The 16,284-nt window shown below is 31.0% G+C and overlaps 3 protein-coding genes across 4 annotated transcripts; all 3 read right to left on the minus strand.

Moving 5' to 3' along the window:
* Positions 1–803: 803 nt before the first annotated feature.
* LOC108478441 (probable serine/threonine-protein kinase At1g09600) lies at positions 804–4,555 on the minus strand. Of its 2 annotated transcripts, none has more exons than XM_053028242.1 (7): positions 3,542–4,555; positions 3,163–3,447; positions 2,752–3,069; positions 2,398–2,625; positions 2,174–2,274; positions 1,627–1,934; positions 804–1,383 (listed from the first exon to the last, which is right to left on the minus strand). In XM_053028242.1, the coding sequence occupies exons 1-7, from the start codon at positions 3,959–3,961 to the stop codon at positions 1,193–1,195; spliced, it is 1,851 nt and encodes a 616-aa protein (XP_052884202.1). In that variant the 5' UTR covers positions 3,962–4,555; the 3' UTR covers positions 804–1,192. The 2 variants fall into 2 exon arrangements, with proteins under 2 accessions (XP_052884202.1, XP_017636388.2); XM_017780899.2 differs by having other exon boundaries at positions 804–1,327; positions 1,583–1,934.
* Positions 4,556–8,784: 4,229 nt separating this feature from the next.
* Positions 8,785–9,488, minus strand: LOC108478948 (ethylene-responsive transcription factor ERF020). Its single transcript, XM_017781401.2, has one exon. The coding sequence runs from the start codon at positions 9,402–9,404 to the stop codon at positions 8,961–8,963; it is 444 nt and encodes a 147-aa protein (XP_017636890.1). The 5' UTR covers positions 9,405–9,488; the 3' UTR covers positions 8,785–8,960.
* Positions 9,489–10,605: 1,117 nt separating this feature from the next.
* On the minus strand, positions 10,606–13,455 carry LOC108477388 (uncharacterized). The gene is made up of 3 exons (XM_017779914.2): positions 12,932–13,455; positions 11,146–11,406; positions 10,606–11,050 (listed from the first exon to the last, which is right to left on the minus strand). The coding sequence occupies exons 1-3, from the start codon at positions 13,346–13,348 to the stop codon at positions 10,862–10,864; spliced, it is 867 nt and encodes a 288-aa protein (XP_017635403.1). The 5' UTR covers positions 13,349–13,455; the 3' UTR covers positions 10,606–10,861.
* Positions 13,456–16,284: the final 2,829 nt, after the last annotated feature.

Consider the following 16,284-nt stretch of genomic DNA (forward strand, 5'->3'; position numbering starts at 1 on the left):
TCACATTCAAGTGGAACCTAATATTATCCATGAAAAATGTGGTATTGGGATTAACCTTATATTATCAAATATTAGGCATTATTAGTAACATCATGCTGTCCACTTAATGTAATGTTTTTGAACTAAACATGGTTTAATCCAAGAGTCAAGTGAATCAACTTGTTCAAATTAAATTTTCGCTTTGTCGACAGTGGTGCTAGCTATCGTACTGGTTGCTAGTGACAATTTCTCCAACTATTCTTTTATAGTTTTATTTTATTTTTAAATTTAATCTACATTTTCATGGTTTTATTTTGTCCACAGTTTCATGATTCAATTATGTGATTCAATTATGTGTACATTTTTAGTGGTTTTTGTTTTGTTCACTATGTTCTCTTTGAAAGCAAAGGTCGTTTTATTTTACTTTTAATTTTTAGTATGTTGTGATGTATATGTGATGTTTGTCAATATAAGGATGCTGTTGAGTCTATTAAGAACTATTATCGGAAGGCTTTATCATGATAGATTATAGTGATGGTGATAGATTTGAGATGAGGAGGAGAAGGATAAACCATCTAAGACTTAACTTTTTGTGCATCAGTGATGCTAATTTAAGCAATTTGATTAAGTTGATGCATCTCTAGTTTATTTCTAAATTATTCAAATGCTATATTTACTATCAATTTGTCCTTCTTCTTTTTTTTTTCTTTTTTAAGATTACTTTGTTGACATAATATTTGTGTATTAGTTTGTAATAGATTTATTTATTATATGTACTATATATTTGTAGTATTGTTATTCATAGTTCCTATTAATAATTAGTGTTTTGTTAAAGAAAATAAAATAAAATAAAATAAAATGTTACATTCCTACCGATTATGTTGTGTATCATTCTCCAAGTGCCCTCTTACTTTGAGATTCAACTACTATACAAAGCGCATTCCTCCCATCTCATGCATTTGAAATAGCAATGCATGTAATCAAAACCAATTACAAATCAACCCTATCAATATTTCACCAAAGTCTCATGACCCCAATTCAATATAACATTTCAGTCTCGGTCTCGATCTCGTTGTGTTGTGACTTGATAAGGTTATGAGGATTGCAACTTGGCATATCGAAATCGGAGAACCGTCAGAACAAGCTTCATACAAGGAAGCCTGCTCATGCAGTCGATTTTATACATTGCTGCGACTTAAGTTTACTGCTGTCCTCACTTCTCGATACGTGCTTTTCGTACAGCCTGCTGGATTTGTCTCTCGTGTTCTTTAAGTATATCGTCAATGTTTCCCCCAGGAGGCATCAGTGGTCCTGAGCAGTGGATCCTGTTTTTCTTTGCTGTATAAACCTGCAGTAGTTGAACCAAATATGAAATATCATAAATGATGCAGTTACTTGCAGATACTAAAGACATGATAGTAATCTCAGAGTTGACTAGGACCATTTCTACCCCAAACTCGACATTCGACATTGAATGCACACACTTGAGTCCAAGTAACATAAGTATGTAGGATGACTAGACCTAAAAACGATACGGTGATGATGATGATGATGATGAGAAAAGTTAGTAATGAGAAGTAGTTAGAAACATTTGGTTGCTTACCAAGGCTTGATCTTTGTTTGATGCTCTATCATATTTCGTATAGCAAGTGTTAGCTACCTGAGGCTTCATTGTATTCTGTTTTCTTAACTCGCTGATGTTTCTCGTACCACCTGTCTTGTTCCATGAATCTACTGCCCTAGGATGGATCATTGAAGAGGAACTAGATATACCATTTTGTAAGTTGACCTTGCAAGGATCAAGGACCGAGGCACTAGGATGATCATATTTATGAGTGGCGCCTGGTTTTGATTGTCCCTTAGCAATGAATTCCGGTGAACGTGCTTCCTTAAGATCTCGTGAACCTCTACTAACCGATTCAGCTCCTCGACCCTTCATAGCCTCTGCTCTTTTCCTGAAGTTGCATCAGAGAAAAAAGGTTTAAAGATGGATTAAAAAATTTCTCGGTATCTCAAAAAAAAAAAGAAAAAAAAAAAGGAATGGAATTATTCATGTTGTTTCATTCTTTGGCCTCCATCAGTATAGGATATACGCATCACAATGAAAAATTAATTGACATGATTTTCTTGAATTTTTTTAGTATAGCATGTGTTTGTGTATGCATAGGTTAAAGAAAGGCTGAAAACGACGAACCTTCTTGCTTCCTCATTACGTTGTTTGGCATCTTGTTCCTTGCTTGGAGGATACTTCGGCAACTCTGATGGTGTGCAAGGGAAGGGCTCGGTTGTGAAGAACTGAAAATTTACACAGAGGTCAAAATACAAATCAAACTACCAAATCATATTTCAAGATGTGCAAAAATGAATACTGAACAACAACAACAAAAAAAAAATACATATAGATGTATGTCCAAATACCTCACTTCTAAGTGTTGAAGTAGCAGATCGTCGAACTTCTGGTTCGATCGCAAGGAGTTTATCAATAAGAGACAAGGCAGACTGAGGCAGATTTCTGAAAGTGTCAGCAATCAATCGTTTGTAAGGTTGTTGAGGTTTGAAACTAGTTGCATGTGGAAGTTTTGTTTTCTGCCAATACTCCTCGGAGGGTGAACCACAGAGTTTAAAGATCTTATGCATTTGCTCCACCTGGAAGTAATCACAAATGGAAAAAACTTAGAAACAATTCTAAGTATCAGTATCCGACACTCGTACCCGAGCCCTGGAAACAATTTGAGGAAACAGGTCACATTCTACACAGAAAAGAGAGAGTACCTCTGTTCTTCCGGGCATAATAGGCTTCCCGGCAAATAATTCAGCAAGGATGCAACCCGCACTCCACAAATCTATAGCAACTCCGTATTGAGTGGCCCCAAGCAAAAGCTCGGGTGCCCTGTACCAAAGAGTTACGACACGGCTTGTTAGTGGCTGCTTTTGGTCAGCTTTAAAAACTGTAGCCAAACCAAAATCTGCAATCTTAAGAACTCCATTGTTGTCAATCAAAAGATTCGAGCCCTTGATGTCTCGGTGCAGAACACCACGGCTATGGCAGTGTTCAAGGCCAAGAAACAGCTGTTGCATGTAACATTTTATCTACAACAGAATTGCATATGCCTCTTATAAGAGCTACAGCAGATATAGCATGAGCAAGGTATTTTATTTCAAAATAGAGAAACATGTACGTACCTGTTGTTCCTTGAACTTGATGCCGGGATTTCCTGCAAGCCCTGCAAGGTCATGGTCCATGTACTCGAAAACGAGATACAAGCTGCACGACATCCTTGAAGTGACTATACACTCGAGCTTCATAACATTTGGATGGTCGAGCTTCCGCAGAATGATGATTTCCCTAGCCATGAAACGGACACTCTCGGGTTCCACATTAACAAACCGAACTTTCTTCATAGCAACTATTTTGCCCGTTTCAAGGTCACGAGCCCTATATACGCTGCTATAAGTTCCTTGTCCAATCTGCGTATACAAATTACCATGTCAGTATTGGGGGAAAAACATTGCTGAAGTGAGAGAAAGTAAAAGAAAAGCAATGATGAGAAGTAATAATTACTTTCTCTAACTTCTCAAAAGATTCGATCCGTCGAGGCACCCATCCCCTAACAGCTTCACCGGCAACTGAAGCTAACCAGGAAGGCCAACCGGCAGCAACAAGTTCGGCGTCAGCCCGAGCAGGAGAGTTAGCTATATCCACTGAAAGACGAACTTTGGATGGTCGACGAATGGAGCCATCATTGCCACCTCGAGCACCTAAAAGGTCCTCTTTCTTTGTTGGTGTAGGAGCGACCAATTGCACTGATTCCTTCTTGCTGCTGTTGTTCACATCTTTCTCTTTCTCATTATCGTTTATACTCTCATCTTTGGTACCTTTGGAGCAAATGCAGCCCATAATCACTCCAAAACAATCCCTTGTTTTTGAACAGCTCTGCCTCGAATATGTTTGTATAAACGATAAAACCCCGCTTCTTACCATGCATTAAACGACAGGGGAACCCTGAATAAATCTAGGGATTCCCATGTCCGCCATTGTTGCCGTATTCAAACCTCACAATGATATCATTTCTCAACTATTTTTAGTCCACACCAACCATTTAAAACCGGTTATTGAGAATCAAAATCTTCCTTCTTTTATATGAAACAACCCAAATTGTGAATGTATATCAACAGTCAAACAAATCAAAATCTGAATAAATTGGAGAAAAATCTGAGTAAATTGGAGAATAATGATAAGAGTGAATAAACGAAGAAACCAAAAACGATGGGCGATGTAGAAGAAACTAAAAATCCAAACAAAAATTCCCTGAAATCAATACAGAAGAAAATATTCTTATGAAAAAATAATTAATGATTCCTTATGTTTATCAATTAAAAAAAAACAGAAAATGAAAAGACAGAGTGGACATTATTCAAAAAAAAAAATATACAGACGAAGAAGTGGACACGGAAACGAAATGGCAGGCATTTCATGAGATTATGTCCTAAAATTGCGATAAACCAAAGATTTTTAAGGATATGACAGATACTAGAGTTCTTCTATCTTCTGTTTTCATCCTTAAATTAAATTTGTACAGTGAAGCCAAAGTTGGCTACAATTTTTAATGTGATAATCTCATTTTTTTAAGGGAATGATAATATCAATCATATTTACTTATATTTATATTTATCAATGATTTTAAATTCATCAATAGTGAAATCGATTAGACCACCAATTTAATTAACAATTAAAAATTAAAAAATTAATTCAATTAATTTCTATGAATTCTCGATTCAAAGCCTCTTTTTAGGGCCAATTCTTGATTCAACAGGATGGTTCAATTTGGTTCAATCAACATTGATATTTATTATAAAGTTAGTGTCACGAGCTAATTAAATATCAACTCAATTAAAAATAAACGAAAATACTCTCACTTAAAAATATATATATTATATTAATTTAAGAGTGCTTTTATCATATATAGTAAAATAGAAAAATATACTAAATTTATACCTCTTTTAACCTTTTACCTTTATTCTTCACGCTTGAACTAAAATCTTATTTATTATTTATATTAATTCTTATAAATTGGTTTATTGCATCATTTTAAATTTTGTCATTATCTAATTTAAATTTAAAGTTAAATTTATTACGATATTAATGTCACAAATATTCAAATATGGCTTCGCTTAATTTGAAATATAAAACTTAAATTTTGTTTGTTTCAGATAATTAGTAATTAATAAATTATGTGGCACCCATTGTGTTGGTAAAAAATATTTTTAAAATAGATATATTTATAATATTATTTTTAAAATTTAAAAAATAACATTGTTTTGAAGTAAAAATAAAAGTTTTTCTTTCAAACTCTAGGATTGTATTTTTAAATAATTATTTTAAAGATTTTAAATAAATTGTTTAAAGCATAAATATCATTGTAATAATATTTGTTGTTTGTTAAAAATATATTTTAGTTTGTTTCAACTGAGTTGGTTTCTAGTTAACTTCGACACCTATTAGAACCTTTTTTATAAATTGAAAATTTAAGTATTAAATTTAAATTATAAAACATATTTGATAAATATAATTAGACAGTTTGATAAATATAATTTTAAAATTTTATTATAAAGATAAAATATTTAAAGGATAATATTAAAAGAAATCAAATAAAATAATCGAAAAATCCTACATTAAATAATAAATAACTACTTAGTTAAAAGCTTTATATATAATACTAGATATATTTTTATTAAACGTGATTTATAAAGAAGGACTATTATGAAATTTAATTTGAAATTAATGTCAACTGAAATCTTGAATCAAAATTATTTATCAGTCCTTCATATATATTTTTAATGAAAAATTTATTGTAATTTAGATTTAGATATATTTAAATTTTCAATTTTTATCGAGGTAATTTCAATTTTAGTTTATTAAATATGTATTATTATGATTTTGTATGATAATGTGGAAATAATTAAGTTTGAAATTAATATTAAAAAAATGAACCTCATCTTTTGACTAAATAAAGTTTGATTCAGAGTGCTTACCATTTAAACTATTTTCAATTCCATATATAAAAAAAAAAATCTTCAACTCTGAACGGTTGAGAAAATTCGAGACGTGCAGTGCAGTATTGGGAAGAGGTGGGTCCCTGGTATAAGAGAAACAAGAGGATGACACGTGGGTTTTCAGTTATGGAGATCGACATCCACAGTCTCCAATGAATACGATTACCGCCAAATTCCAACGCATAATAAACCGTATTTTATTTATTTTTCAGAAAACATTTTCAATTTTGATCCACTGAATTAGAAAAAGTCAACCCAATTTATGTTTTTTTAAATGATTCCAACCCAATCATTATTGAAGAAAGTTTTAGATTAATCGATAGAAAAAGCAGATAAATATTAGTTAACATATACTTTTATAAAAAATATTATTTAATTTTGGTTGTAGATTATTTATGTAGGAAGGAAAATTAAATATAAAATATTAAAATTTGACAACTTAAAATTACTATTAACTCTAACTCATACTCAAATTCAATTTGAGCTTTATGTATCATCATAAATTAATTCTATATATATTATATTTGAGTATGTTCTTAATCAAACCATTAACTTAATTATGAAATTATAAAATATTATTATTTTTAATTATAATAAATTATAAATGTATACAATAACATTAAAATATAAATTTATTTATTAATAATTAAATTTTAAATTGAAATGTTGCTTCACCTGGGTGATAAAATCTAATATAATTCATATAAAGCCATGTAATTATGGAAATAGTGTAATTGTTGTGTGAAAAAGGAAATAATGTAATAATGGGAAAGTATGTCGGCCATAGGGAAAGCCAAAGTAGTTAAGTTTGGTCAATTTAATTTTCAGTCAAAACTAGCATAGAGTCAACCGATGAATTGGATTTTGATATCCAAAGGTTTCACATTTTAGCTTGGGTCGTACAATATGATCACTTGACCACTCACCCACCTCACCTCACTTCACGTGCACCTATCAATATTTCCTTCTCAATTAAAATATCTAGATAAGTAAAGTTTTTATTTGAAATTAAAAAAAACAATTTAACGTAATTAATTTATAAAAATAAAATAAAAAATAAATGGACCTTTAGTTAAAATTAAAATGGCGAAGTTAAGTTTAAATTCTGTCAGATAGATGTATTTTTCAATATAAAAATTAATATTAAGTTTAAAATAATATTTGATGTTTTATTTTTTATACAATTGAGTTAAGATCTATAAGATTTACATAATAAGAATAATTATAATTTATACATAATAAATTTATGGTAAAATTAGGTAATCTATAAAATAGTCACTTTTTTTGCCTCAAAGTTACATTTTAGTCATTTATGTTTGAAATATTACGTTTTAGTCACTTATATTATTATTTTGTTACAAAGTGATCACTCTACCGTTAAGTTCCGTTATCTCTCTAACGGTAATCCTACGTGGCAGTCTAACTAGATTTTAGGTGCCAACTTGGATTTCTAAATAAAATGAAAATAGATTTTTAATTAAAATTTTAATTAATTAAAATTTTTAAACCTAAACCTTAACTAAAAAGAACTGTTCATCTCCCTTTTTTTATTTTTCTTCCATCTCTTTTTTTTTCAATGATTTTTTGGTTTTCTATTTTTCCCTTAAAAACCAAGAAAATGAAAAGAAAGAAAAAACTTTTTTGGAATAGAAAGGAGTTTAGAAGAGAAAAAAAATTTACTTGATCTTTCCTTTCATTTCTCTGTCAAAAGAAAAAGAAAAATAAAAGAGAGAATATTTGGTTGGTGAGTATTGGGTTTGTGTAAAGCTTCACCGAAACCACCATTGATGAAGAGATAGAAATTGTGTTGAAGTGAACAGCTTCTCTCTTTCTCTCTCTCTTTTTTCTCTTTTGTTTTTTGTTGTTTGATGAACAAAAAACCCAAATTTTAATTTAGGATTTTCACTAAACAATAAAAAATTCAATCTTTTGTTTTTCAGTATTGAATAAAAGAGATAGATGAATGCAAAGAGAAAATACCTAAACCCTCCATTGAATCCATCTTTATGAAGCAGTGATTTCAACTATTTTGATCTTAATAATAGTTTTTCCAATCAAATGAAAAAAAATCATTGAAAAAAAAGAAGAAAAGGAAGAAAAGTAGAAAAGATGAGATGAACAGTTTTTTTAGTTAAGGTTTAGGTTTAAAAATTTTAATTAATTAAATTTTTTTAATTAAAAATCTATTTTCATCCTATTTAGAAATTCAAGTTGGCAACTAAAATCTAGTTGGACTGCCACGTAGGATTAACGTTAGAGAGATAACGAAACCTAACGGTAGAGTGATCACTTCGTAACAAAATAATAACATAAGTGACTAAAACATAACATTTCAAACATAAATGATTAAAATGTAAACTAAAGCAAATAAAAGTGACTATTTTATAGATTACCCTAAAATTATAATTATAAAAACTTTAGAAAAATTATGTATAAATTATAATTATTAGTTAAATTTATAGTTTCTAAATATAATGTGAGTAAAAGAAAATCATTATAAATACTGTTAATTATTATGTCAAATATAATTTGAACAGAAATATTATTTTTTGAAAAATAAATAAAATTTATTTTCAGTTAGAATCGACTTTGATAAGATAAGTATTATTGTATGTATCGCTTTTGTTCTAATATTCATACGTATTGTTGTATTTTAATATATTATATCAATATATTATACATTCATATAGGCGAAACTAGAAATTCTTCTTCGATTAGAATTAAATTATATATGTTCATAATAATAAAATATAATTTTATTAATACTAATTTAAATTTTTATAAACTATTCCATTCACCCACTGTACATATATATATATATATATACTATTGCCTAAACTATATTAATCGGATACGATCCATCGACAACAAAAAAACACATAGCATGAGCGGTCCTATGCTAAGCTAAATCCGTAAACTGACGTCGTCTAAAGATAATCTTCAATGGATATGCTCAAAGTCTCCGTTTCTCTTCCTTCGCTTCTTTCCCAGGAGCCACCACCACAACTACTGCCATCGTTTGTATTTGCCTTGATTTCATCGTTCATGGGGCTGTCCACCATAATCATCTGGGCGTCCACTGCCATGCCAGCATCCGACGCCGCTTTCTGTACGGACTTGGGCGACATGTTTGAGTTAACATGTGGAGGTAACATGGAAGGGAAGTTGAGAGCCGTCAAGGAAGATGGGCGGCGTAGACAATAGAAAGCAATGTCATGGGCGACGGCGGCGGCTTCCGGGGTTGAATACGAGCCTAACCAAAGACGTCCTTCGGTGCCTGGAACTCTGATTTCCGACACCCATTTCCCCCACCTCCGGCGACGCACTCCCTTGTATTTCCTTTGATCTGCGCTGCTGCCGTCGGCATTCATTATTTCAAAAGAACAAAAATGGTTAATGGAGGTGGAAAAAATTTGAGCAACGGGGAGGGAAAGAAGAGGTTATATAGGTTGAAGAAAGGTACAAAGTCAACCGAAATTAATTAATTAATAAAACTAGAAGATGAGATTGAAGAAGAAGTCAAAAGTCAAAAGGGAGCAGACAAAGTGGACGGTGCCTGCCTTTGCGTTACAGAGTTTATGACAATCTACTAGAAACAAGTTTTTGATTTATCACAGTAGTCGCATTCACGAATAAAAAAATAAAAAAATAAAAAAATAAAAAACAATTTTATTTCAAAATAATTACATAATAAATCATTTTATTATCCAATTCAAAATAAAATGTTTAATTTATTTATTTTTCTATATAAACATTTAATAATTATATTGAAAAATATATATTGGAAATAAATACTATTGAAACATCAGAGAGTAATTTATAAAATTGAGAATAAATGAAATATGTAATGGAAATACATAATGTATACTGTATAGTGCTCAATCACCCCTCTTCCAAATTGGTGAAGCACTGTAACAATCTGTTATGGCAAAAAGGTCCCATCTCCAATTTCACAATGTGCTTAATCCCATTAAAGTACAATCTTTGATCCCATAATGGCCCAACTTCTGCTACTCCATTGCCCTTCCAATCTCCAATCATACATTTTACACTTACGGATATTTATCTAAATCCATTCAATTTCATTTAATGAAACCGATGGAATACATAATCATTTCCACCTTTTAACATTCATCTAAATAAATATTTATTCGTGATTTGAGAAAAACATAGAAATAAAATTTGTTCAGAATAATTTTTGTTAATATCAAATGTAGATAGTCATTAGGTTTCATTATTTTCTCAACATTCATTTGCTTATAATTTTTTTACACACCAAAATATTGCTAAGAACGAATAGAACCTTAGAAAAAAACGATTACACACCAAAGTTTTTGTTAATATTTAAAGCATCGCTAATATCTCATAAATTTATTTTTTATCTTCATGCACCAACACAATATGCAGTTAAGCACTACCTAAAGATTGTTGGTTTTAATGAAATTGGCAGCGAATAAAATATTAAAAAAAAGCGACATAATTACACACTTTAAAACTTTCGTTAATCATAATCTAAGTATTTTGGTACTATATTATTCGACTGTGAGTATTAAACATCGAGTATTGATCAGGTTTTTCTAAAAAAAATTCATGTAATATAGAATGTCGGGTACAGATACGTGCTTTTCATGTATATGGAAGAAGATCCTCAGAAGTACGTCAAAAGTCAGGAGCGACATAGATTTATTGTACACGTTGATTAGGGATTATCAAATAATGAATGCTAGATAAATATACATATATCCACAGGATTCAAGAGTTTTAACTTGTAAAAAAGTATTTCAGAAAAAAAAAAGACAAGTTACCCCATGTGAATGAAATCGTAAATCTAATTGAAGGCGTTGGAAGTAGCATATATGAAGTCCAAGAAGCCTGTTCCCTTTAAAAGACCTTTACCTGTCAAAAGCTCAAAATCCAGCAACAGCAGGAAACCGATGATAGCTGCCTTCCCATTTATAAGTTCATTCTTTCCTGTGAAACCAAACCCCTCCGAGTCCTCATCGATTACCATTCTCACCTAAAGAACAATATATGCAAAGATTATCAAACAAGTCAATTTCTTGGTTCTAAGAGTCTCGATTATTATGCTTCATAAATGACAGCAGTTGTTACCTCGTCCACATTGACATCACTAGCGGTTATCCCCGGTTGAGCTTTTCCACTAAAGACAATCTCCGCAGCTGCATCGGATTTTACACCACCTTGCATGCTGATATAAATATTTTCGCCATCTGTTTTAACAGGGTAAACATATAGTGCCCTCAAAGCAGGTGTAAGGGCTCGCAACACTGGGTTTTTTGGATACCATTCCTTGATGACTCCAGTCCGAAGATCAAACGTGCTATCAGTTGTTGGACAAACTATACAACCATCCTGTAAAACCAAAAAAAGAAAAAGTACAATCAGACATTTTACTTAGAGTCCTTAGCAGGTAAAAAGTACCGGATGGGTATTTACAGCAGCTAAACTCTGCTCATGAAATGAAAACAACTAAAGAAACACCAGGCTAGTTCACACAGATCAATAGCCAAAGGAGTTTGATTATTGGATAATTACTTGCATGCCAAGACAGACCTTGGAAGTACAAGAATATAGGTTAAGGATTTCAGGGCTTGAGAACTCGCAAGTCCATAAAAAAAAAAAAGTCTATGAGTTGATACCAGTGCAGGTATTTATCAAATGACAAATGGCATTGGTAAGACCAAACCAGGGCCAGTGCCTCGCATAGTCATGAAATCCTCAGTAGTTTGAAGACTCGAACCAATTACCACCTCTACAAAGTGAAGATGATTATCACCATCAAATTGCTTCGTTATGTAGGGAAGATGGAAAAATGAGATCTAGAGAAGACATGCAGGAGGATGAGAGACAATAGAAAAAGGTTATATTTTTCTATTTGTTCTTAGAAACAGTATAAACAAAAAGGCTTAGCTTCTTTATCATCATATAACTTCTCAAGTTGTCTCAATTTTCCACTTGCTGATGTCTCTTAACTTGATTGGTCATAACGAATGTCAACAACATGAAAATATGGCGAACTACATACAAAAGCGGTGCATTCTTCCCCCCACTTCACAGCCTTAGCAAGCAAAAGAGAAGTAACTTCACTTCCTATAGACAACTTTACCTATGAATCAGTGATTACCAAAGCAAATGGACTTTGGATTGGCTTTTCCCACCATGCCAATAATGCAAATATTCTTTCAATATGAAAGATTTGTCTGAGTTTGTTGTAAACTTCTTTCAACCATAAGGATTTGGACAGGAGAGAAGACAAATGCACATTGCATCCCAGACCAGAGCATGAAACTAATGACACAGAATTCTCTCAAAGATCATTTTTCACTAACTGTATACATAAAAGCTTTGGGTTATTTATTTCGGTATCGAATTAAGTTTGGACTGCAGATTTCGGTCCATCATCTTGAAACCTGACTAGGGAGTGGCTGTTTTGAAGGTGCTTACTATCCCTTTACTGTATGAACTCATAGGCAATTAATGACAACCTGCATGGAGAATGGAGTAATATCTCTTTCCCGCATGAATTCATCTGGAGCTTTTTTCTTTCGGTTTGCACACATTTGCAGATCCATCCAACCGAATTCAGAGTTTAGTTAATAATTCCAGTGTTTGCATATAAAAACTATAAGATTATACTATCCCATTGTACTAAAAGGAAAGAGAAAAATCTTTCCTATAAGCTTAAATTCTGTGATACTTTTTCCTATCTCCTTAAAACCAGTTGCAGTATGGTGTTCCAATCCCTTTAATTTCAACCCAATGTTTTTTTTAGTACTTGAATTCTATATGACTTAACCCAAAACTTGAATTTTGCAAAATTTGGAAGCATTTGAATTTTGAAGGTTACACAAGTAATGAGGCGAGAAAAAAAAAAGACCTGGGTAAGCTTGGCGTTGAGCAAGCCCTCGGTGTAAGCGCCTTCAGCGGGCGAACGATTCTCGATTGCGAAAACCTCATCCTTATACCAAAGCAACAGTATGGTCTCCCCGTCTTGTATGATCACACGCCGTTCTCCTTTCGGAAGCGCCGCAAGCGGCACCACCGGCACCCAATTATCACCAGCGCCGCCGCCCGAAGCCGCTGATTCTTCGCTCACAGAAGACATTTCCGTCGCTTTGCAAGTGATCCTACTGCTGCTGCTGCTGCTGCTGCATTGTTTAGTGGGGAAGTTGAAGGTAGTAGAAAGAGGGGCGTTGAGGTGGAGGGTAATGGGGGATGGCGATGGGGGAGACCGGCGACGGCGGAGGATGGGAGTGGGCGTGAAATTGTAGTGGTGGTGGAAAGCGGTGGCCATTGGAAGAGGAGTGAATAAGAGAAGAGGGAGAGAGTGCAGAGGGGGAAGGCAACGGATTGCATTGCATGGCCACAGAATTTGAGTGGATAAACTTTCCAAGGAATACACCAAACTATGGTTTGTGTATGTCTTTATGTCCACCACAACTTTTATTTTCTCACCTTTTTCTTTTTAATTATTTATTATGATCCACGATTTTTTTAACATTCCTATTAATTTTTATTACTTTATATATACATCAAGCTTTTTTAATAATTTATTAAAGTAGTCTTAATTTGTATGAGTATTATTTTAATGCAAAATAAATAAGTTCAAGTAATTAATTGACTTAGTTTAGGTTCTTATCTTTAACTAATTGAGCTTAACTTCTAAAATTCGAGGGATAAAAGTTAAATTGTTATAATTTATTTGAGTAAGGTTATTTTCTTAATAAAATGTGATTATTTTTTAAAATTCAAGCTAAAATTCACAATCAAATTATTTTTTAATTAATAATTAAAATAAAATATTTTAGTTAAAATAATTATATTTATAAATTTTAATATCTATGATCAGTATGAATGTAGATATTAAACTCCTTTGAATACATTACTTAAAAATAAAAAACATAAAAAAATTGAACATCAAATAGAAATCCTAAATTGCCCACATGAATTTGTGAACGAACTCCTCTGAACCATCTTTTAAAATGAAAATAATAAATAATAAATTGTTATAAAAATTTAAAAAATAAAGTGACTTATTAATAAAACAAACAAAGAAAAGCATATATTATTTATTCATCAATGAGATATTGTAAGATATTTTTGAAAGTCTATTTGTAAACATATTAAGTATAAATAATATAAAATTTTACTTTTAATGGACATTATAATGTTAAAGTATATAAATTTATTATATTAATGGATATTTTCCTTATAATAAAAACTTCTATAATATTCTCCATTCAATGTCCATTATTAAATAATGTGTCTCGTTAAAATTTATTAAAATAAAAACATTCCAAAAAAATTAGCGAAAGAAAAATAGTACACATGTACTCGTTAAAACTTTACTAGAGAGACCCAACAAAATAAAATTTTAATTAAGGAAAAATAGTACAAAAGCACTTGTGGGATAAAAATGTTTTTGAGATAAAAGCATTGTAATATGGTACTTATAGACCAACTAAGATATGGTGTTTTGAGTTAAAATATTTTTTTATCATTTTTTAAAGATGATATATTATAATTATTCATATCCAGTGATTTTATAATCATTGAGGTACTTAATTGAGATATTTTATTCATATTGAATCTTTAAGGTCTTTTCAAGATATCTTAATTTATATACGAGAATTTCATATGTTAAGTGCTTTATCTGTAAGTCGGGATAAAATTTTATTTTTCTAAGGTTTTTTTATATCTCAAATCATTTCTTTAAATAATTTTCTACTTTGTAATTTTTTAGAAATGTTCTAATAATAATTATAATAAACTTTAATCAAGATCATTTTATACAAATATATATAGGAATCTTGAATCATTTTATAATCTTCCTCAATTATTATTCACTTAGGCTAATTTACTATGTATGTACAAATTATTTCGATTAAATTAAATATTTATGAACGTATTGAATAATTTATTGGAAAATTTTATATCATTCTAGCATTCTAAATCTTTTAGGAATTTTAATATAAATTTCTTCTACAAGTGATTTATATAACAAACTATAATAACCATTAGACACATGTCAAAATTTTCATGAACTGTCAGACTAATAAGATATCTAAAGATTATTACATTCATGACAAAAAACATTATATCATTTAATAATTGATGCCATAACTTTACAAAAATCTTTATATTACAAGGCGTGGTTAATATCTTAAAAATTTATTTTTCTTAGCTTGTTTTCACAAGATTGTAATTTGTATCTTACTGACTTTATACTTTTAAATATTTTGACTACTGGTCCAAAAACTTTACTATTTGAAAGTGAATTTAATTTTACTTGAATAACGTTTGTCTATTTTAGCCAATCATTTCTCTGTCTATATTTCTCGATAAATTTATATTCAAGATCTTAATTTTCTTTTAAGATTTCAATAATAACATCCACATTTAGGCACTTAGTCAACCTAACATTCCATCATAAACTAAGGTTCTTACATTGTAAGGTCCATTTTAACCACTAGTTAAGCTAGGCTCAAGCAATAGGGTTAGAATAGTTATTATGCCAGCATGGGACACCCATACAAAACCTAAAAGGTAGGAGAGGTAGCTCATTTTGCACCCAAGGAGGGCTTTAGAAGCGCATAGGAGGCTCCTTGTTGCCTTACTATAGCTAAACTCACCTAATTAGGATATTTTAAGTTAAAATTAATTTCAGCAATCCGAGTGAATATGGGCCATTGAATGTAATGGTGGAAACTATAAAAAGAGCCGCCCCACCTCATTCTTATACATAAAAGAACATTGTAATAAAGCATACAAGTATTCTCGCGCACTCTCTTACAATTTTATTCACCTAAGTTTTCTCATCTCTCATCACTCAAGCACATCAAAATCTCATTCACTCCTAAGTTTCCTTATCTCTTGTTTAGCCTGATTTTAGGCACTTAAGCACATCAATCGTTTAAGTTGAATTTAGTCATTTAAGTATATCAAAATCTCATTCAGATACAAATTTTCTTATCTCAAATTTAGCTTAAATTTAGGCACTTAGCCACATCAATCATTAGTTATTTAAGCCTAAGGCCCATGCAAATTAGTGTTTTTTTTTCCTTAAACCCTTAACAAGAAAATTTTGATTTATTATGTTAAATCGCTTTGATTGTTTAGACACACTTTTTTTTTTTTTTTAAACCTAGTCGGTTACACATTATAAAAAAAATATCGACTAATTTTTTTAAACATTAGCTATTTTAAAACTTTAGCTCTTATCAAAAGGCA

This window comes from Gossypium arboreum, chromosome 5 (genome assembly GCF_025698485.1).
Source record: "Gossypium arboreum isolate Shixiya-1 chromosome 5, ASM2569848v2, whole genome shotgun sequence".
Taxonomy (NCBI): domain Eukaryota; kingdom Viridiplantae; phylum Streptophyta; class Magnoliopsida; order Malvales; family Malvaceae; genus Gossypium; species Gossypium arboreum.

Excerpts from the sequence above, each read along its gene's own strand:
- LOC108478441 (XM_053028242.1), bottom strand. The coding sequence starts at position 3,961 with ATGGTAAGAAGCGGGGTTTTATCGTTTATACAAACATATTCGAGGCAG. Across the intron at positions 3,070-3,162 it reads TCAAGTTCAAGGAACAACAG|ATAAAATGTTACATGCAACA; the intron begins GTACGTACATGT and ends ATTCTGTTGTAG. Across the intron at positions 1,384-1,626 it reads GCCTCAGGTAGCTAACACTT|TATCTGCAAGTAACTGCATC; the intron begins GCTATACGAAAT and ends TCATGTCTTTAG.
- LOC108478948 (XM_017781401.2), bottom strand. The coding sequence starts at position 9,404 with ATGAATGCCGACGGCAGCAGCGCAGATCAAAGGAAATACAAGGGAGTG.
- LOC108477388 (XM_017779914.2), bottom strand. The coding sequence starts at position 13,348 with ATGGCCACCGCTTTCCACCACCACTACAATTTCACGCCCACTCCCATC. Across the intron at positions 11,407-12,931 it reads TCAACGCCAAGCTTACCCAG|GATGGTTGTATAGTTTGTCC; the intron begins GTCTTTTTTTTT and ends TTGGTTTTACAG. Across the intron at positions 11,051-11,145 it reads GTGATGTCAATGTGGACGAG|GTGAGAATGGTAATCGATGA; the intron begins GTAACAACTGCT and ends ATTGTTCTTTAG.